General features: G+C 36.1%; 2 protein-coding genes across 3 annotated transcripts in view; one reads left to right on the forward strand and one right to left on the reverse strand.

The window, feature by feature from the left end:
• The first annotated feature begins 478 nt into the window (after positions 1–478).
• LOC107037793 (mRNA-decapping enzyme 1A) lies at positions 479–7,361 on the forward strand. Its single transcript, XM_015256546.1, has 4 exons — positions 479–936; positions 2,382–2,820; positions 4,205–4,669; positions 5,716–7,361. Exons 1-4 carry the CDS (start codon positions 728–730, stop codon positions 6,097–6,099), a joined length of 1,497 nt encoding a protein of 498 aa, XP_015112032.1. The 5' UTR covers positions 479–727; the 3' UTR covers positions 6,100–7,361.
• A 1,576-nt stretch (positions 7,362–8,937) lies between these two features.
• LOC107037794 (BMP and activin membrane-bound inhibitor homolog) overlaps positions 8,938–22,604 on the reverse strand; it is a 38,918-nt gene continuing 25,251 nt past the window's right edge. The window contains exons 2-3 of one of the 2 annotated variants that reach the window (XM_015256548.1): positions 13,934–14,206; positions 8,938–9,547 (exon numbers count right to left, since the gene is read on the reverse strand). In XM_015256548.1, coding sequence (XP_015112034.1) covers positions 9,294–9,547; positions 13,934–14,206 — 527 coding nt within the window. In that variant the 3' untranslated portion in view covers positions 8,938–9,293. Of the gene's footprint in view, positions 9,548–13,933; positions 14,210–22,604 lie in introns of both variants that reach the window. The other variant, XM_015256547.1, reaches the window with a different exon arrangement.

Raw genomic sequence — 22,604 nt, forward strand, 5'->3', positions numbered from 1 at the left:
AAAAAACTGCGGTCATCGACAGATGCCCAACGCTGACTATTGACGATTGTACAATCGTCAAAATAAGTTCCGGCAGTCCGCGAAGTTAGCTACGAACCGCTCCTTCGTTTCAGTCCCATACTCCAACCAGTAGCTAACTTCACGGACTGGCGGAACTTATTTTGACGATTGTACANATCGTTTCGAAAAGTGCACTTTTCAGGCAGGTATCACAAAAATGTGATTTACCACGAGTAAATCACATTTTTGTGATAATGTGATTTAAAAAAAAATATGTAAAATGTTACGCACAATGCATGCATAATATGAGTAGGAATTTTCGCACATAAAATTTCACATTACCCACAACGCGATAAAAAACTCATCTCTCAAAAAAATCCCCTCCACCATTGTAAACTCCCCCTAACCTCCCCAGATACGGCAGATCCCTGCCCGAATCCACGAGTTCATCAGTTTTCCTTTCCCTCGAAATCCGCCATGATGTGCGAATATAATCCCAGTCTCCATGAGCAGCTGCTTGGCGTGGCTATCAACGAGAGCCTAGCGTTTTCATTCTGTTACTCAAATAAATTCAGTTCCGTAAACACGTCAGTTATCCAACAAACAAAAAGCTTGGACAAACTAACGAAATAACCCCTCAAAATAAATCTCATATTCCCCTAATCATAAGTCAAGTGTAAATAATATAACGATTTAAGTCAGGGGCATTGAACAAATCAATCGTAAAATGACGGATTTGACGGAGGTGAAGATGAACGTAGCAGCCCTGAAACGCGTTGATCCGTACATCAGGGATATCCTGGAGACAGCTACTCACGTTGCACTGTATACTTTTAATGCTGATAACAATGAGTGGGAGAAGACAGACATTGAGGGAGCATTATTCGTTTATTCCAGGACCGGAGAGCCCTATAATAGTATCTTGATTATGAACCGGTAAATTTTATCATTATGACTTAACCCAATTCTTTGCTTTGGACATTTGTCTTTGTTCCTTTTTGATTATAGACCTTTTCATCTTGAGAGTCACTAGATTTTCGGACACTTGACCATGTTAATTCCCCTAGGAGTTTCGGACACTTTTACCGAATTTACATATAAATAATCATTTTTGAGGACTCAAATGTCAATCTTTGAGCCCTCAATGTAGGCAAATATCATCGTAAATGTCAATATTTATGAGAATTTTTTGGCATTTCTGGGAATAAATATTTTTCTCAGATTTCCAGAATGAAAAAGTCGATTTTCTGGACGCTTTCTTGGAGTTGAAGGGGAGTTTCATCCTTGAAATTATGTTTTATTCTTTGCCCTTTAGAGGGGTATATTTAGAATTGTTTAAAATGAGAAATTTGTCAGGTGTTTAATGTCAGGTTCAGGTTTGGAGGGGATTGCAGGGAGAAGATGGGGAAGTATTTGATGTATTTCCTTATGCTGAAGGTTTTTTTTCACGGGGTTTAATATGAGATACAACTTGTTGGGTTCATCCTGTTCGCTCAAAAAATATTCTAGTATGTAGTTGTTCTGGATTTTAATCTGCATCTTTTTGCGTTCATCTTTTATTAAAATTCAAAGAATAATTTTTGCTTGGAGAGATGCAGATTTTCGTAATTTTTCTCTCGTTTCTTGCTGTTAAAAGAATTATTCATTCTTAGTTGAATGTTTCATCTCTTAACTTCGTAGATAGACCCTAAAGATTCTTTGAAATTGGAGAATTAAGAGGCGTTTACCCTAGGACAGGAAAATCGTACAGTAGTAGCTTGATTATGAGCCGGTAAACTTCATCATTGTGACTCAACCCAACTCTTTTGGTTTGGACATTTGTCCTTGTTCCATTTTGATCATTCCCGTGCCCCATTCTTGGAGTTGAAGGAGATGTTGCTCTTGAAGAAATGTTTTATTTTTGATTTTTTAGAAGAGGGCAATTCGAATTGCTTGAAATGAGAGATTTTTCAGGGATTATCGTCAGATTCAGATTTGGAAGAGAGTGCAGGGAGAAGTCGGAGTCGTACTTGATGTTTTTCCACACGTTAAAGTTATTTTTGTGTTTAATAAGACATATAACTTACTGTATTTTTCTTCCTTTTTTTCCTCCAAAAATTATCGTCTAGTCGTTTCGATGTCAGTATTTTTTTTTTTTTTGGGAATTGAAGTGATGATTTGCCGTACGAAAAGTTGTGAATTTTAAATGACGAAATTTATTGAAATTTTAATTAATTAATTAATTGATAAACAATTTTCAAGTCAACATTTTTTTACAGTGATTGATAGAAAATGATAAGAGACGTTCAATTTAAGGAACGAATTTTTTTTTGAATAAAGAATGGGTCCTTTATAAAATGACATAAAATCATTTGGAAAATGAATTTCTCTTTTTTCCCCAGCCTAAACACAAATAACCTGGTGGAACCAGTCACCCAGGGACTGGACCTCCAACTCCAGGAGCCCTTCCTACTCTACAGAAACGCCAAATGCAACATCTATGGTATTTGGTTCTACGACAAAGACGAGTGCGTGAGAATTGGCTCGATGCTGAATAAACTCGTCAAGGTGTCTGACGAGAATCGCAAGACAGTGGGAAATTCAGGGGGAAAGGGCAAGAAGGGAGGCAAGGCAGCTACCAACAATGTCGATATATTCAGTATGCTAAGCAAAGCGCAGGAGGATTTCAACACTACCAAAGGGTCTGCGAAGAAATCGGATGGCAATGGCGTTGGGAACAGTAGCATGAGTGAAAATGCTGGTAATATTGCACCTCTTTCGGCACCACTGGGGCTCGACGTCACGTCCCAGAGTGTTATGGACTTTTTTGCTAAGGCGAAGGTAATTAGAACTAGGGGAGAGTGGAGTAATTTAAACATTTCTCACTTTTTTTTAAATTGACATCATCTTCATAGACTTTTGAATATCGAGGAAAAATTATGTTTTTTCTATTTCTAAAAATTTATTCAATGAAAATTTTTCTTTAACTGTGCGAATTTCCAATTGAGATATAAATAATTTAAGGTTTATCCCAAGACAATCGAACCCAAAAGTTAATCTCTATGGATTTCCGGGAAAAATTCTAAATAACTTAATTTATTGCGTTCTTATAAGTTAGTGAGTTTTTTTATTCTCATCTATTGTTTACGTAGGCAACAATAACTGTTTGAATGAAATAAGACTTTATTCGTTAATTAATTGTTTTAATCAAATAAGAAATGCTTTCCTGGAATCTCCATTTTTTAGAGTTGAATACCTTAATGTAATCATTCTCATAGTTTTTAATGTTGATGAAAAATACAATTTCTTCTGTTTCTAAAACTGCATCTGAAGAATTTTTTCAACAATTGTTGAATCAACTTGAAATTTCAATACTTCAATTGTGTGTAATTATTTTATCAAAAGCAAAACACTGATGTCATTTTGCAGAAAAATTATGTTTTTTCCATTTCTGAAAATTCATTCAATGAAAATCTTTTTCAAACGGTTTGCGCATTCTAAAACGGGCTTATAGACAGAGATAGCCATATCCATAAATTATAATTACTGTTAAATTATCAAGTAGTCAATTAGTTAATATCACTCTTAAATTTTCATTATTGAAGTAATCATCAATTTAAATAGTCAAATTTTGAATTATTCATTAAGGTACTTCCGCAGTAAGTATACTTGGTGAAAATTTCGAAATGGTATAAAGACGCAATATTTGGATCATATGTTGTTGACCACATTAAAAAGATATTCCCAAAATTTCAAGTCCCTGGTCCACCCCATTTTTGAGATATGCATCGCCAAACATTCAATTTTTGTGTTTTTTCCATTTTTGACGATGTATATCTCGAAAATGGGATGGACAAGGTACTTGAAATTTTGGGAATAGTTTTTGAATGTGCTCAACAACATATGATCCAAATATTGCGTCTTTATACCATTTCGAAATTTTCACCAAGTAAACTTACTGCGGAAGTTCCTTAATCAGTAATTGAGTTAGGAAGATTGACAATTATTTGGATGAGAAAAATTTATAGTTCCATATTTTTTAGCTATTCAATTCATCGGCAATTGGAACTGTAGATTATCAATTACTTTACCATTCTTAAATTTCGATTAGTATATTTAAATCTTGATCAATGTAAGTCGGAAATTATTTTAATATCAAAGAATCGGAAGATTGGTGGCCATCCCTGATTATCAATAATTTAATTCAATGTAATTATTTTATCAGGTGAATACAGGACATTTCAAACCCGGTGACCAGCCCTCGCCAAGTGTCCACGCAGTAACTGAGACGAAGCCCTTCCTGGCGCGACTGATGTCCTACCCAGCAGCCCACACACTAGAACACATCGAAAAGCAGCAGAGATCAATCACCCCTCAGCCACTACAGCCAGCAGTTCCCTCGATCCTCCCCCCAGCAATAGTTCGCACACAGAAATATGTAGCCCAAAGCACACCGGCCAGTAAACCGAAGAAACAGAATAAAATGACACCACAGCAGGAGTCTGTAGTGTCCACCCTGAATTCAGTTTCTCAGGAGCTTCAGAGACAAACGAAGAGTGCTAATGACACCAATGGCTCCATGAGCTTCCACAGGATACAGTCACCTACTACCCCGTCCACTGTACTCAATCAGGCAACTAGACATGGGATTTTCAACATTGGGGGACAGACTATTGATTGTACAAGAAATGTAAGTATTTTTCATTTACAAATCTTTGAAACAACACGAATTAAAAAAAATTTTTTTTTATTCATTAGTGGCATTTAATTTCATTATTGATCCATTATCAGTATTCATTTAGTATATTATTATTAATTGATAATCAATTTATTAGTCATTATTTACTGCTCAGTTGTTTAAATTAACCATTTTTTGAAATATGAAAATTTTTTTTTCTCTCAAGAGCTGATCTTTTTCAGTCGATTATTAGAATTATTGAACTATTGAAAAATATCTTTTGGCATTTGAAATCCTTTAAAAAAGGAAAAGTTTGAGTTCCAACTTCTTAAAAGTAAAGAATACTTTTTTTTACTTGAAATGTGTTTTTCAGTAAGTTGAAGAATCTTCTTTGGTATGCATGTTCGACTGATCTTACAAGAAATGTTAAGAAACTTTCCTCTAGCTAAAAAAATTTTACTGCCTTTGTTTTCAATGATCCTTTCTAGTTTGAAGTTAAAAACAATTTCATTATCTTCATAGTATTTATTTGAGCATTAGCATTTTCGACGTATCGATAACTATTTTTCAGTTTCTTGAATGATTGCAGAAGAAACAAAATGAATTCTCAATTCGAAAATCATTAGTTTTTATCCTAAAATACATTTTTCAATAAATTACGGAATCTTTCTCTACTCCAATAATGTAATTAATAATGCGAAAAAAATTCTAGAGACTTCAGGCGAGACAAATTCCATTAAAAAACTCTTTTGAAATTTTTCTCTGAATCATGGTTTTTTTCATTCATCAAATGAATTAGGCAATCTTTTCAAACGGAAACAAAAAAAATAATTGAAAGAACTTCATCTCGGAATTTCGTCTTGAAAGCACAGTTTCTTAAATTTCAATTTACAGAATGAATTAGTAATTCTTCCCAAACAAATTCCAAAAAACATATTACAAAACTTTCCTCTTGACGTTTTATCATAAAACAATTCCCTGTAAAACCAATACAATTTTTCAGATAAAATAAAAACCCAATAAAATGATAAAATAAAATAAAATAAAATTTGTTTTAGGTGCACGACGATTCAATGGGAACGGGTTCTCTCCCAGAAGCCGTCTCAGCTCTGCCCCTGTCCTTCGTCAACCTGGGTATGGACTGCAAGCCAAGTGACTTCACCTCCCCCACAAACCCCCACCCCCCTCTGGGAAATGCCTTCCTCCAGGCATCGGAAGAGACTCCCACGAGACATCTCCACGGTGTCGCCTCAGCCCCAGCCCTCATCCCCCCAGTAATGTTCTCGGCCCCAAGTCCCTCGGAGCCTCCCAACAGACCCCTGGAGCCCCTCACTAGGAATCAATTACTCCAGGCCTTTAACTATCTCCTCAAGAACGATCCAGACTTCATCAACAAACTCCACGAGGCGTACGTCAAGTCCTTCAGTGAAATTCTGTCCTAGATCTCAGTCGATGGATTTTTTGTGATTCTTTTTTATCGTAATTTTTTGAAAAGTCGATCGATCGGCTATTTAATCGATCGACTATCGAAGGTTTTGACGATGGATGAGACTTATTGGGAATTGATACGGGCATGCAACGATATTGTAGAGAAGAATGAGAGGATGTGAAGATATGGAGAATGAAGTAGGAAAATAAGGGCTGAGGAGGAAAATCCGGTGAAAATGTGGGTAAAATGATGAATTTGCGGAGTGTGTCGGCCAATTTTATGAACAAAAGTGAATGAAGTGGAAAAAATGACGGAAACGTGGGTCAAAGTGCGGAAAAATTTCAGGAAATGGGTCAAATTGAAAAATTTGTGGGGAAAATTGGTTCAGCTGGAAAATACGAGGGAAATGTGAGTCAAACTGCGGGGAAATGTGGGTCAAATTGAAAATTTTTATGAAAAATGTGAAATAAATTTAAAGACGAAGAGCTAAAGTAAAAATTCGGCGAAAATGTGGGCAAAACTGATAAATTTAGGGTGTGTGGGCCAATTTCATAAACAAAGAATGGAATGAACTGGAAAACGTAAAGGAAATGTGAGTCAAATTGCAAAAATTTCCAGGAAAATGTGGGTCGAATTGAGAAATTTGATGGAAAGTGCGAGATAAATTTGTAAATCTTCGTGGAAAATTGGTCCGCAAGGTAAATATAAGTATGTGGTCAAACCACAAACAGATTCCAAGAAAATGTGAGAGAATTGGGCAAAACTAGCCCAACAGAAAAATTCCAAGAAAACATGGGTCAAATTGCAAAATTGAAGAAAAGTATGAGATGAACTAGAGAATCTGTGGAGAAAATTTTCTCCACAGGCGAATACGAGGGAAATGTGGGTCAAACTGCATAAAAATTCCAGGAAAAATGGGTCAAAGTGAAAAGATAAATTGAAAAATCTGGTAGAAAATAGCTCCAATTGGAAAAAATGAGGAGATTATGGGGCAAATCGTGAACAAATCCCAAGGGAATGTGGGTCAAAATGAAAAATTGATGAAAAGGGGGAGATAAATTTAAAAATCTGTGTGAAAAATTAATCCAGCCGAAAAATATGAGGGAAATATATATCGAACAGCATAATAATTCCACTAAAATGTGGGTCAAATTTAAAAATTTGATAAAAAGTGTGACAGACTGGAAAATCTCTGGAAACATATTAAAAGAAAGAAGGAAGAAAAAATCCAATTTTCGTTCTTTTTTTTTAAGAAGACGAATAAAAGAAATCGAATCATTATTTTTTATAAAAAAAAAAAACTGAAAATGCAGCAAGAATGTAACAAATCATGGCTGAAGTGGGGATTTTAATCTGTGATGCCAAAAAAATAAACCCTTGAGTTACGGCGATAATTGTTTTACAATTCGATTGAATCATTGTTTCGGTATTAATGAGCGTAAAATCGACGATATTGAGACGTTGTCTATTTTATAGAGTTGTGACGCAAACATCTGCGAGATGTGGACACGACGGAAGGGGAGAGGATTCGAATGTTGGATGCGATGAATTATTTTGATTTACAGATGAGAATAAATGAAAAGACAACTGGTTAAAAATTTGTTTCATTTTATTTTTTTTACTAATTTTCTGGCTTTTTTCCTTTTCGGTTTATACTATTTTATCACAATATAATATTTCGGGATATTATATGGAATACGATTACACATGCGCAGAGGGATTCACCTTTTTTCAGTAATAAAAATGGATTTCAGTTCAATTTTGATGGAAAGAATTATTGATTTTTGAATATTAAATGTTTGTTTTGTAAATATCTTTGAAGCCTCATTTTCTTTACAATAAAACAAATTTTAGATCAATTTTAAGGGGAATAATTATTGATCCTGAAATAGATATTCACAAAATAATGTACGAATCCAGTTCAACGAGAACCTAAAATCTGAGATCGTTAATTATGCATTCATCTCGGGAAAGACTGATGACGAAAAAAAATATAAAATGCAAATGCCTTAACTTTTCACCTTAAGAATTTCCAATGTAAAAAACCATTCAGGTCATTTTTTATGAAAAAAATTATTTATTTTGAAATAATAGTACTTTAATTGGAAGTATAGATCTTAGAATTCTCCACCAAAAAGCTATTCTGATATTCTTTCCTTCATACCTAAAGTAGTTGCAATAATGGAACGAATTTCAGTTCATTTTTCACGATGAAAATGATTGATTTTTAAATATTAGTAATATTAGTATTTTATTTTGGCAGTTTCTTGGAAACTACTGAATTGAGAGAAAACTATCAGAAAATGGTTTTTGTAGATCGTAAATGTCTCCATAACAAGGCTCTTCCAACATTTCTTTCTAGATCCTCTTCAAAATATGCTCACAATAATGTACAAATTCATTTCAACAAAAACCTGAAATCTTAGGCCTTTAATTATGCACGCATCTCGTGAAAAACTGACGACGAAAAATTACAAAAAAGCAAGTGCCTGGAAATTTTCCCAAGAACATTCCCAATTCAATAATTCTCCCCCTCTAAAACTCTTGGCACTTAGTGATCTCGAATTGACAAGCACCCTCACCTCCCAGCGATAAACCTCAACACGTGAAATCATTGCAATCAAAAGGTGACGATAAAACGTGAGTGATAAATCAAAAAAGTCCCCCGAAGAACTGATAATTCCCCAGGGGCCCTTTCGAAAAAAAGTGCACGGTGCTTAAAAATAAAATACAAAAAACATCCTTAAGTCTACTTAAATATGTACAATTTCATAATTAATGAAGATAAAGAAAGAAGATTGGAAGGACCGACAAAAGTCGCCCCCCCCCCCCCCCCCCNCGACCCCCCAAATATATTAGAAAACCTAAAACGATAAGAGAAAAATCTCCTCGCAGATTCCAATTCTCCAGTCCTTCACAAAGACAAAAATGGAGAATGAAACTCGGAACCGGCCTCGAGGGAAATGCGAGAAAATCTGATTAATTAATTTACAATAAGTGATTAATTCAATGCTTTCTTCCATGTTTTCTCATTAAATTCACAGCCACAAGGAGCCACAGGGCTCTCCAGCTTTTTTCAATAACTCCATGTTTTTAAATTCTTAAGAGTCTTCCTTAAACCGTCGAATGTTCATCGTGGGTTTAGGCCGTCATGTGAAGTCTTTGGATATTTCTTCAGATCCATTATCATTTTTTTCCTCGGTTCAATCAGACGAGAGGCACTTTCGGGGAGCCCAGGAGGGGTGGAGCGTTGTCGGGTGTCCTGTGGGGCCCCAATTTGTCGGACTGCGTTGGCAGAGGCTGGAGGAGTCTTATCGCGAGGCTCGCGAGAATGAGGAGAACGATTAAGCCGCATATGGGGACTGCTATGGTCGCTGTCTTGAACCAACCATCTGCCGTTCTCGAGGTCTGCTCCGTTGGCTGGATCGGCCCCAGAAATGCCCTTTGATCACCGACTAGAACTGCGGAAAAAGGGGATGAGTCATTCCGCAAAAAATGTCATTAATCTCTTAATTAAGGGAATTTTCAGAATTTCTGAGGAATTACTGGATAATTGGTGGGGCTGCGTGGGGTTGGTGACTGATTTCGAATGTTGAGGGGGAATTAAAGTCCCTTATATCCCTAGAAAACACTTTTTTCTTAAAATTGTCCCATATTGTTTTTCATACGGGAGGATAGGGCAAAATGAAATAGCCGTAAAACGACTATTTGACGCAATTCAAGCAAAAAAAAATTTGTTTTTATCACCTTTTATTCATTAATTTCTTTTTATTATTGGGAGTACTAATGAGAATAATAATGTTTTATTCGTCTTATAATTCAATTGATAACAATTCAATTGATTAGATTAGGCAAATCGCACTTTTTTTTTCATTCGATTGAACTTCAGTATCACATTTTCCTTTTTCCCTACCTGGGTCTCCCACTGGGCCTTTCTTTGGACTTTAGATTTTGTTGTTTCATTTTCTTTTCAATTAATCCATTGGCAAAATATTCTCCCGTCAAAACATCTCAATAATGTTCCATTCCGCTGAGTGGAAAATTATTATTCTAATTAGTACTCTCAATAATGAAAAGAGTTAATAAACAAAAATTAATTTTTTTAAATGGTTGGTAAAAAAATTTTTTTTGCTTGAATTGCGTCAAACAGTCGTATTTTCGACTGTTTCATTTTTCCCCACTTTCCCGAGATAATGTTTGTAATGTTCATAATAGTCCCCAGCTATTGAAAGAAATTCTAACTAGCTGTGCTACACAATTTAGGAGATAATAAATAATGAAATGTGGACTTATAACACGCAAGGCATACGCCAAACAGGGCTTATGGGTCCTCCGAACTCGATTATTCCGCCTTATGAGAAAACGGTTCTTACGATGTTCTTAAGGGTGCCAAGTGAATTTGAAAAAAGATTCAAAAAAATTTCTTTCTTTCCCTCCATCATTGGAGAAATATGTATTCACCCATCCGACGAAATTTCAAACCCGCAGCCGGAACTAGAGATCGAGAAAATAAATGCGGGAAATCCTCTATTTCGGGTGACGAACCTCGAGAAAGCATGGGATCAAATGGGTACGGCGGATTGAAATATCTCTCTTATTTACCCCGGTACCCCATTGTTTTTTGTCGCCATCACATTGAACACATCATTCCCCATATCTTCAAATTTTTTCAAATTTTTCTTGAGTTCCTAGGGGGTTGAAACGTTCAATTTAATCAAAACCCATAAGAGGTCGTGTATAAGACTGATTTTGTTTATTTAATTTCTCGATATCCATAAGTTCTAAAATTTTTAAATTGTCACCGATGTTCACCATCTGTCTAATACTATTAATTTAAAAAATTATAACTTTGTTGGTGAATGTCAATTTTCAAGGTCATCGCCAAATTCACTTGGCACCCTTAAAAAACGTATCCATGATAGATTGATATATTTTGAATACGATGAATTTTTCGTAAAATGTTGTACTACATAGTTTTTGCGATATTCAACTCTAAAAAATGGAAATTTCGTGAAAGCATTCCGTATTTGATTCAAACAGTTATTGTTGCCTACATCAACAACACATGAGAACAGAAGAACTCAATAACTTACGGGAATGCAATAAATTAAGTTATTTAGAATTTTTTTCGGAAATCCATAGGGACTAACTTTTAGGTCAGATTGTCTTGGGATACACCTTAAGCTGAAGATGATATAATGTGACGATCCGTTTATATGATTAGATTAAATTGGGGGAGGAGTGAGGCGCCAAATGAACAGTTTGACTTTTTTTTTCATTTTCATGAGTCGGAAATAAAGTCATCTATTGAGCTTACTCTGGGCTCATCACAAGAAGGAGGAATTGTACTTTACGGGGAAAAAATTATCTCGTTTCATCAACATTTCAAAAAAAGTCCGTCCATATTGCCCCACTCTCACGTCATATAAATAATAGTTATTCCCTCATTATTGTTTACTCCACAGTAATTTAATCTTCTAATATCAACTACGATTGAATGAGGTTGACATCTCTCCCCAAAACTCTCTGCCGAGACATCCATCAAATAATATAATCTCAAATCTCTTCCCTCCAAGAAGCGAACATCATCAAAAGCATTCCACAATTCTACAATTCCCTCACCCCACAGTCCAAAAATCTGAGCTCTATTATAAAATCTAAACAACTTGAAAATTTCAAGAGACTTCTCCAGAATACGACGAAATTCTCCCTACAAAACTCGAGTTTCTCTCTATAAACAGATACCCACACGATTCTGTTCAAAAATGCCTGTTGAAAATTGTTTTGACTTTTGAATAGGATCAACTTTTTCGGGTGTCCATTTGAACCCCCTCTTGCATAATTTTTCGGCTATGAACATTGCCAAGAACTAATTTTTAAAAATTCGATTATTGAAGATTTTTTGAAAATTTTTTGAACGTACTTCAGTCCATCCTATATGGATTTATCAAGTGTGCAGATTGCCCAATACAACCATTTTCAAACATTTGAATTTTGAAAAAAAAAAAATTGCGGGTGGCTGTAATCTTTGATACAGCCGTAATGTTACGTGAATACGTCTATGGTTTTCCGTCTCTTCACTGAACATCATAGTTTTTCACTGTATAAATCACCATCTCGTCATGACAAGACGTTTTTTATAATCACGATACGATTGAATTATTATATACAAACAAAATCCTAAACAATCGTTCAACATATTTCATTCGCAGCGAAATCGTCACATATAAACGCCCTTGCGAATTTTAACACGGATCCATAAATTTCATCTATTCCGTGCAATAATTAGAGATGCAAAATGACCATCATTTTTTAGATCGCGTCATATGACCAAAATTTACGGTTTTGTGACGGTCATGTGACGCACAAATTTTCCAACTACAAGTGATTGTCACAAATCATTTGTAACCAAATTGTTGTCAAACCATCTATATAATTGCATAATGACGGTCGTAACTAATTTCCAATTAGTGACGGTCATGAATAAAACAAAATAGTTTCATCTATATGGATGGAAAAAAAAATGTGATTTCCATTAAAAAATGCGGATTAGGCCAATACAAAAGGAATTCAACTGAAAATTGACCGAGAAAAAAATAAAGTTCCATCTATATAGATGAAAAATGACCGTCATTTGTTCTTGACAAGTTGTGACGGTTACAGAAGGGGGAGGGGGAATTGTGACAGCCGTCATGAACGCCTCGTGATGTGACCGTCAATGACGGTCACATCACCGTCATATGACGGTAAATTCCAATTATAAAACTGCAAAAAAAAAAAAAATTCATTAATTCGAATAGAATTGAAATTCAGAGAGAAAAAAATCCCGATCCGCCCACCCGGGAATCGAACCCGGGTCTCCCAGTTACGCGCCGGGCACTCTTCCAACTAAGCTACCGACGTAGCACTTTTTTTTTTTCCATCCATATAGATGAAACTATTTTGTTTTATGCGTCATATGACGGTCATGTCCTATGACGGGTCATGTGACGCATTTGCATCTCTAGCAATAATAACCAAGTGTCGGTACATTGCGGATCAGCGCTAATGGTCACCCAAAATTGTAATTTATTTCTAAACAAACTGGAGAATTTTCTCGAATTTTCTAGAAAAATCTATAATTTTCTAGAAAAATCCGGAATATCCTAGAATTCCGATAGATGGCGCCACTGTCGATAAGGAACCCTAAGGACTTTTTCCTTAAATGCTTCCCCATGATGAAAACATAGACGTATCTACGTAAAAAAAATTCGTAACTTCTTTGAGTGTCCACTTTACCCAGGTAAAATCATGACATTTGTAATATTTTATAATATTATTAGAATTTGCACCTTTCTATTCCTATGGTTTTTTATCTTAATTGAAATTTGAAAATGATGAGTATATTTCGTAACGAGTGCAAAAAAGTGTTTTTTGGCGAGTGGGAGGTTTATATCATGAGCCGAAGGCGAGTGATATAATCCCACGAGCTAAAAAACATTTTTTCACGAGTTACGAACAATATTTTTCATCAAAATGTGGCGGAAATTGGACTTTTAGGCACGCGGAGCGTGCCGAAAAGTTCACTTTTCGTCACAGCGTGATGAAAAAAATAATTCGTAATTTATATTTTCTATTGCCTATTAAGTAAATAATTCTAAATTTCATAAAAGGATTTTTCGATTAGACATGAACTGCTGACACGAGTACTGGTTGATAGATTATTTCTGAATTTGAATATTCGATTGATGATTAATTTGATATCGGTAAATTGTCGGGTAATATTATAACTTAAAACAACCGAAATTTAACTTATTTTGAAATTGACTGTTCCGATCCCTACCCCCAAAAAAATCCTCAATACAAACCTTGAAGTGTCTTATTGAGTCTGCTCATAACAGCAGGACTATCCACATGATTACAAAGATCCTGATCGCAGCACAGGAACCCCGGAGGACACTGTTTCTCCTTGAAGCTCTCTTCGAGACATCCATTATAGACACTGTGCTCAGGCCTTACCAGCAGTGGACCCGTACTGGACGGCAATTCCGTAAAGCATCCTCTTCCATGACACATGTAGCCTTGCGGTACGCACTCTGGCTGGTTGCAGTAGCACGTGACCTCACGACCACCTGTTGATCCTGCTAACAAAATAAACCATTCGCGTCAGACAAAACCATTCAATCCACCTTTCAGTACAAATGCCCCTTCTAAAATACGTGACTAATCACATTTAATTCCCCCCCCCCCTCCCCATCACGTCCATCAAATCCGTCTAAACATGTCACATAAACTTTCTTCAGCAAAAACGTCAGTTCCCTCGCCTCCCCCATTACTTCATTCGTCTCTATCCCCGCTAATAAGGCCCCAGCGGCGATTCGCCGGTTTACCATCGGAGAATTAAGAGAAAGAGTCAAAAAAGAGTGAAAATAAATGAGAAATGTTTCGAGAGAAGAAGAAGAATAAGAAGAAAACGCTAAAACAGTCGAGTCACAAAGAGAAAGATTAAGGCCTGAGGAGAAATATACGGTAGAGGGAGGCATAGGCATGCTGCTGCTGCCGGCGGCTACTTCTCTCTCTATTTTATTTGAAAGAAAGAGGCCGATGAAACGAGGCAAAAAAAAATTGAAAAAAAAAGGACAGAGTGCGGAAGGAGGACAGCATTGAATCTGTGGAGGTATTCAATGTATTTTTCGTTGCGAGTTGGAGAGAGACGTTTTGGCTGGGGCTTTCGGTCTTTTTCCCCCTTGGAGAGTAACAGCGGGAGGTCGAGTGTGTGTGTGCGGGAGGGAGAGAGAGGGGAGACATTCGAAAACAAACAGACTGCTCCGTGGGGCCGTTAGTTATGCGTCCACGGCATATTAATTATTTTCCGACAAGAGCCCGAACGACTCTGGCTTCTATCTCATTTTTTCCCATCGTAGGATTTTTGGGGGCTTTTTTTTCGGTTTAGTTCGGGGAGATACCCCGCGGGGAGTTCAATCGGCATGAGTACGACGATTATAAATAATCTGGGGGAGGGGGAGGGGGATCGAACATCGATGCTTGGAATACCGGGTCGAAGGGCAAGAGACGGAATATTTTAGAGAAAGTGGAGCTGGGAGGGGGGAGGTTGATGAGAGAGTCTCTCACGTTTTGTCTTTGCGATACCTCAATGATAGGGAAGAATGCAGTTTTGACTGCCCGCGGCGCACAAATTTCTGTAACTTCGATTCTGTGCAAATCGACAGCCCGGGGTTGGGTGCTTGTATGGGTGTATTGAAAGGAACCTGGAACACTCCCCCATTTTTCAGTCCGTTTTATAATTTTGAGTTACAGAAGTTGAAACTCATGCGTTTGACACATTTTTTCAGTGAAAGTGTGCGCTCCTCACTGAGTTAACAAGATAGCGTCGAAGTTTCTGTAATTCCGGTTTCATGAGAATCAACAGCCCCACCCCGAAGAAGTTAAAGCTCTGCTGTATGGGTATGGATCAGTGATTGCAATAAATCCATCAAGTTCTTTATTAAATTTCCTCTGGTGTAAACAACACCCCACCCCCTGGAAATTTGACTCATAAACCCCCCACGTTTTTTCATCTCAAATAATCCATCATCATGATCACAGTGACTGCAATAATCCTATACGTTTCTCACTCCTATACCCGCGTTATCAACGCTTGCTTCCAAGTCTCCATAACTCATGTTCTCCAAGAATCGACAGCCCCATTCTCAAAAAATTAGCGCAATCACTGAATGTTCAAAAGGGCTAGCAACGACTGCCTCACTATTACCACAACAGCCCCAATCTCCAGAAATGATGGAAACACATTAACTTTTTCATCCCGAAACAATTTTATTAATCACTCAAGATATCTCGTAGCAGCCCGAGGGTTAGAAAGCGTCAATTTACATCGATCTCGTAACAACCGTCCCCCATGCGCAATTAGAAGGTACAGTACAATGCGCCTCGTTGAATATATCTCCACGCACAAAGTGTGCAGCGCCTCAATATCCAGGTGCCATTAACTTCATCGAGGGCTCTCTCGGACGATAAAACTACTGAGAAACGCCATCGTTATGTCCCTCCCAACCCGCAGCATTAACTCCAGGCCTAGTCCTACACTCAACGGTTTATTTTTATCATAATGTTACTTGATTTTTTCGACAGGCACATAAACAATTTTTCCGATGGTTAACGGTGCAGTGGCTCCGTCGCGTCCACCAGAACACGAAGTCGAGAGAAAGTCCGATATTGCCTCATAAATTTATATATTATTGAATTCCAGTTAAACGGTGTAGTTAATGGTGAAAAAATCTTGTTTATGTACTCAGCGTAAATTTAATAAGCAACTTTAATCTTCGGGAGATTCTAGGGAAATAAAAATAGGACTTGGAATCTTTATGAGGTGAATAATCACTTCAGCGAGGAGTAATAAGGTCAGGTGAAATGTTTTATGGATGAGGATTATCTCGGTAATGGGGGGTTTGGAGGGAGATGTCGAAGGACATTTTTTGTTGAGGAGGAAATAAAAAATAGTTTAGGGATTTTTGTTGAAGTTTAACAATTTAGGTGTTTGTGGAATCGGGAATGATGGATTGTTTTTAATGAATGGAAATTGATTTGTTGCAATCGTTGGAGTATTTTGCAAATATTTTAGAAGATGATAATTTTATGGAGAATTTTTTTTGTAGAAGCGGGAATTTTCTGTAAAATAGTATATTTCATCACTTGTGCATAAAGTGGAATTTTTCGCGTGGACAAAATGCCACTTCCCATATATCGTGATGGAAAATAGGGTTCGACACTCATGGAAAATGTGTTCTTTGATTCTTGGAAGGGTTGCACTCGCCTTCGGCGAGCGCTGCACATCTCCCACGGGTCAAAAAACATTTTTCTGTACTGCTTCTCCCGATTTCTCGTCTGGGAATTGGTATTACATACTTCCCAAACTCGAAAACTTGAAAATCACTACAGAAAAATATTGTTTCTGGGCTGTTGCGATGGGGTTTTTTTACTCGTGTGGTTGGCCAGTCCTCGCCTGCGTCTCGGAGGCCAACGCCACACGATAAAAAACCCCATCGCAACAGGCCGGAAAAATACTATTTACGCACTCGTATCGAAATATACTAGGGTAGCTGGTGCATGTACCGCGCACCCAAGGGAAATGAGTCTTTTTCCAGCCTCGCACTCTACAAGGAGTCATAAACGGTTAGAATAGGTTCTTCGAGGTGTTTACTTGAAGATGTGAAGAGGATAAATTTTTTATTAACAATAAACATAATTAATTCTGTAATTCAATTGCCATCGGCCAGTGAGCGATGGAATCGAATTTTGAGAGTAATACCGCCCGTTTTGATGACTTTTTTAGCAATGCAGACCAACTGTTATAATTTTTCCTATTTTCTTTCTTCGTTTCCATTCTTTGGCTCCATTTTGAGAAAGATTTCACGTGAATAATAATAAATTATCCTGAATTTACCCGATGTTCCAGTAGCCACCGACTACCCCAAACAATCGAGAGGTCACTCGACCGCCCTTTAGCTGCTGAGTCTAGCAGCCCTATAGAAACCCTGGGCGGCATTACCCACAAACTCTGGGCGGAATGACCCACAAACCCCGAGGCTGATAAAATAGCCAATAATAACTGATGAACATATTTTTCTGCTATTGAAACGGTCGCAATCGATGGGGAAATGTATAACGAACGTATATTTCGCACTCTATTTAATTATGGGCCAACTGAAAATTTGAAAAATCTTAAATTCTGCGGTCGAAATATTTTACGAATTCGGTAGGAAGTGATTTGGATTTAGGGGAAAAATGATCATGAAATTTCAAGTTTCAGGTAGCATTCAGGGAAATTCATGGGAATTCAAGGAAATTCATTCATGGGTTTCCGTGTGAGATGGAAATTTCACAACTTGACTGAATTCTCAATGGAACATGAATATTCAGAATCAAAATGATATGAATTTTCTATTTTTACCTCAATTTTCCTGATTTTTCTTAACTTTCACGGAATAATTTAACTGAAAAATCAAGTATTAAATTTTTTATTCATCTTGAAAATTCAACAAAATTGAGTTTATTATATTGAACAATCATTGAAATTTCAATGACGGCGTGAATTTTTGGAATTGGAATTTCATTGAAAAATCCATAAATCAGTTTTGTCAATAATGAGTTCTTTGGAAATTTCTAAAAATGAGTAATTATTTAAAAATTGAAGATTTTGTAGACCTTCATGCTTTTGGTAAACAAACAGAAAGAAAGGGGTTGGATGACACTGCAAATTTCTCGAAAATAAATAGTTTCAAAATAAAAAATATAAAAGAAAATCTCATCTAAATTACATAATGATCGAATAAATCACCTTCTCCATAAAATGAACACCAAAATGATGAGTAATTAATGACTAAATCAGAGAAATTGTGAAACATAATGTCAGAATGAGGACGAGAAACAACATTGTCATCATTCTCCAATTTTCTCTCACTTCTTTCGAAACAACATTCGAGGCCCGAAGTAAATGGAGAGTTTTGCGCTGAGACAGCACGCGCTCGTGATACGAATCTGTATGAATACAATCCTCAGACGTTTCGAAGAAGGACCGAATGAGGAAGAGTGGAGAGAAGAATCCGTGCCGTCTCAATTCCATTTGTAAATGTGGGGTAAGTCTGTGGTGGTGGACGCTTGGGATGAGATACGAATGGCTCAGTGTCGTCGTATTTTACACGCTACGGAAGCTCAACAGGTTGCCACTTTGACCTATAGCGTGTTTGTTGTTACGGTGACACGGTGGATAATAGCGAGGGAGAATTAAATTGATGGGATTGGAGGTGGATTTAAGATGACACTTACGATTTTTGTGTTTTGAATAACAAAACGAGATGTAAATAATCATGGTGATGAATTTTTATTCATCATCATGAATTATTTCAGCAATTTCTTAATGCTTCAAGTACGGCGCCCACATCGCGTGGTGCGTCCTCATCTCTCGTCTACTCGAATTCGTTGTTGATCAAAAAATTATCATCTAAAATTTAATGATAACCTTGAGCTTTCACTAATAAGTTGTTTAATTACGGTATTCCTTTTTACAGATTTTTCTGGAATTTTTAAGACTAATGTCAATTCGATAGTACAAACGAGTTCCAAGATCGGCGATTGTCGGAAATCAATTATTGTATTTTTTCATCTGAACAGAATAAAATTCCCATAAAAATTTGTCCAGAGCTCTAATAATTGTCAATTATCACATTCCTCCCGCATTCCACCGACATTCTTCGAATCCCGAGAATTTAATTATCTATTTATATCCAAAATCCTGAATATGAAGCATTGGAAGTTCAAGAGGTTGCCACTTTAGCCTATAGTGTGTTTGTATGGTGACATGGTGGATAATAGCGACGGAGAATTAAGGTGTTTCGTGCGAAAAAGGTAAATAATGGCATTCATCTGGAATTCACATAGAATGTTTATAATCACAATTAAATTATCTACGAATTTTCCTAGAATTTTTTCAGATTTCCTTTTCAAGTTATTAACGATTGAAGTGGCTTCTTATACACGGGATCTCATGGAGATTTTTCTGATTAGCATGTAATTATATTATCAGCTCAGATGGAAACGCAGTTTCGTGCTAAACAGACAAATTTCCATAAGAGCCCATGCATAAAAAGCGATTTCAATTTTTAATAACTTGCAAAGGAAATCTGAAAAAATTCTAGGGAAATTCATAGGTAATTCAATTGTGATTATGAACATTCTATATGAATTCCAGATAAATGCCATTATTTACCTTTTTCGCACGAAACACCTTAAATTGATGGGATTGGAGACGGATTTAAGATGACCCTTACAATTTTTTGTTTTGAATAACAAAACACCCGTGTAAATAATCATGATTATAAATTCTTATTCATCATCATAAATTACTTCTAGAATTTCATCATATGTAATACATTCTCCATAATCTGGTTGTATTTTCTCTTCATTTTTGTCAATTATTGTATTTTTTTATTAAAAAATAATAAAATTCACACAAATTTGTCCCGAGCTACAATGATTGTCAATTATTACATTCCTCCCTCATTCCAACGGCATTCTTCAAACCCCAAGAATTCAATTATCTATTTATATCCAAAATTCTGAATATGTATTTCGAGATGATTCCCAGCATTCAACCACGTACTTCCACATGACTCTCCATCTATTTCCGTCCCCCGTCCTCTCACCGAAAAAACCCTGATAGTTTCACTAAACACGAAAGAAAAAAAAGGATGCTGATCCCACCGGAATCTTTGATGATTAATAAAAACGGTAACGAAGAGGATGTAATAAGCGATTGGACAGGAGATTGAAATAAAAAAATCTGGTGGAGGTACAGATGCCTCAAGAGCTCCTCAACGGGGGGTCGAGGAATTTTATCGCCGGGGGCTCGGACATTTTCTGTTCTGTTCTGGGCTCTCTTGACCCCGGGTTCCCCTTCCCTGTATTGGCTACATACTCCAAGTCATTTTGAAATTATTCAAACATGTCAATGAACGAAACAACAGCAATAAACTTGGGGTTTAAGACAAAACTTGGAGAAAATGACTGGACAGGTTATTAGTAGTTTTTTATAGTCATCTCGCCATTAAAATGTTTTGGGGGCAGTTTTTCCATGAAAATCTCATTACATCTTCCCAGTATTTATATTATTCATGTAAAACTCATGATGAAGAGCTTTATTTTATTCAAATACTTTACTTTTCTTCACTTTTGCAATAATCCATTCCATTTGGTGTCAAATGTTAATTTTTAAGATGATTGACAAATTTGAGGAGTTTCGTAACAAATGAAACGGTTATTAACTCACATTGAGATCATTTCGTGATCATTGTGAGTTCTTAAGGATAATCGGGCGAGGAGTAGGATATTTAAGAAATGCAGCCAATTTTATGAAGAAATCGTTTGCAAAATTTGAGAAACTTCAGAAGTAGAACAACAATAAAAATGATTTTAAAAGTTGCTGCTTATACATGAGATTAAAGGGGCATCGATAACTCGTGCATTTCTACTACATTATCAACCAGTCGGTAATGTGGAAAAAATACTGAAATTATCGATGACCCATTTAACCTCATGTATAAGTAGCAACTTTAAAAATCATTTTTGTTGTTGCTCTGCTTCTGGGGTTTCTTAAATTTTGCAAACGGTGTCTAAATGGATTCAATAATGTGTGAAAAGATCTTCAGAAAATTGCCTGCATTTTTTTAATATCCTACTCCTCGCCCGATCATCTTTAAGAAAATGCTTGGAGGACTTTACTGGTGATGTTAGTCGTTTTTTTCATCTTTGAAAATTTCAAATCTCATTACTTGAATTTTTTATGGCAGTTCTTCCTGGAGAATCTCATTACATGTTCACAGTATTTATAATATTCATGTAAAATTCATGATGAAGAGTTTTATTTCATAAAAATGCTCCACTTTCCTTCATTTTTGCAAATAATCCATTTCATGGCAGTAAATGTTGAATTGAAAAAAACATAATTTCATTTTCGAGATGATTGACGAATTTAGGGAATTTCTTAACAAATAAAATGGTTCTCAACTCACTTCAAGTCTTTTTGACGTTATTAAAAGCCATTAATGGAGGGAACAGCAGCAATAAACTTGGAGTCTAAGACAAACCTTGAACATCTCAGATCTCGTTATTAAAATTTTGTGGGGCAGTTATTCCTGGAAAATCTCATTACATGTTCCCCGTATTGACACTATTCATGTAAAATTCATGATGAAGAGTTATTTCATTCAAATACTTTTCTTCATTGTTGTGAATAATTTATTCCATTTGGTATTAATGATCGGGTTAAAAAGTAGAATTTAATTTTACAGATAATTGACTTGTTAAATCTTCAAAATGAAAACGTTCATGTCTGGAGGAACCGTTTAATTTCTTAAACCTCCAACTTTTTCCCATCAATGCTTCCACTCATTTTTAAAAATTTATATCATTCCTCCAGAAGCCAACTAAATTAATAAAAATCAGTTAATTGCTTTTCCTCGATTTGGCATCCAATAAGGGAAGGCATCGATTCATGCGGACAACCGCATGTATAATGTCCTCAGCAATTCTTTTCTTCGATTGTATTTTATTTTTGTTTCTTTCATCTTTCTCGAGAAGAGTGTTCAAGCCTCTTTACATTGGATATAAATTCCTTAGTTTTATTCTCATTCCAATGTTCAATAGTCTTTCTCTAAATTTAAAACCGTATTATTTGTTATTTAATAACAAATAAAACGGTTTTAAATTAACGAAAATAAATCAATTGCTTTTACTCTGAACTCTAAACTGCTTCTACTCTTTTATTGATTTGACATCCAGTAAGGGAAGGGATCGATTCTTGCGGACAAGTGCAGGTATAATGTCCTTAGCATTTTTTTTTCTCCGATTGTAATTTCGTTTTACGTTCATCTTTCGCGAGAAAAGTGGTCAAGCTCCTTCATGTTGAATATAAATGCCTTCGTTTTATGATATTTTCATTCAATTTTTATCTTTCTCTATCGAAAA

This window comes from Diachasma alloeum, unplaced genomic scaffold (assembly GCF_001412515.2).
Source record: "Diachasma alloeum isolate Michigan unplaced genomic scaffold, Dall2.0 Dall_scaffold_00270, whole genome shotgun sequence".
Taxonomy (NCBI): domain Eukaryota; kingdom Metazoa; phylum Arthropoda; class Insecta; order Hymenoptera; family Braconidae; genus Diachasma; species Diachasma alloeum.

Coding starts and splice junctions, on each gene's coding strand:
- LOC107037793 (XM_015256546.1), top strand. CDS start 728: ATGACGGATTTGACGGAGGTGAAGATGAACGTAGCAGCCCTGAAACGC. Junction 937..2,381: donor AGTATCTTGATTATGAACCG/GTAAATTTTATC, acceptor TTTTTTCCCCAG/CCTAAACACAAATAACCTGG. Junction 4,670..5,715: donor CTATTGATTGTACAAGAAAT/GTAAGTATTTTT, acceptor AATTTGTTTTAG/GTGCACGACGATTCAATGGG.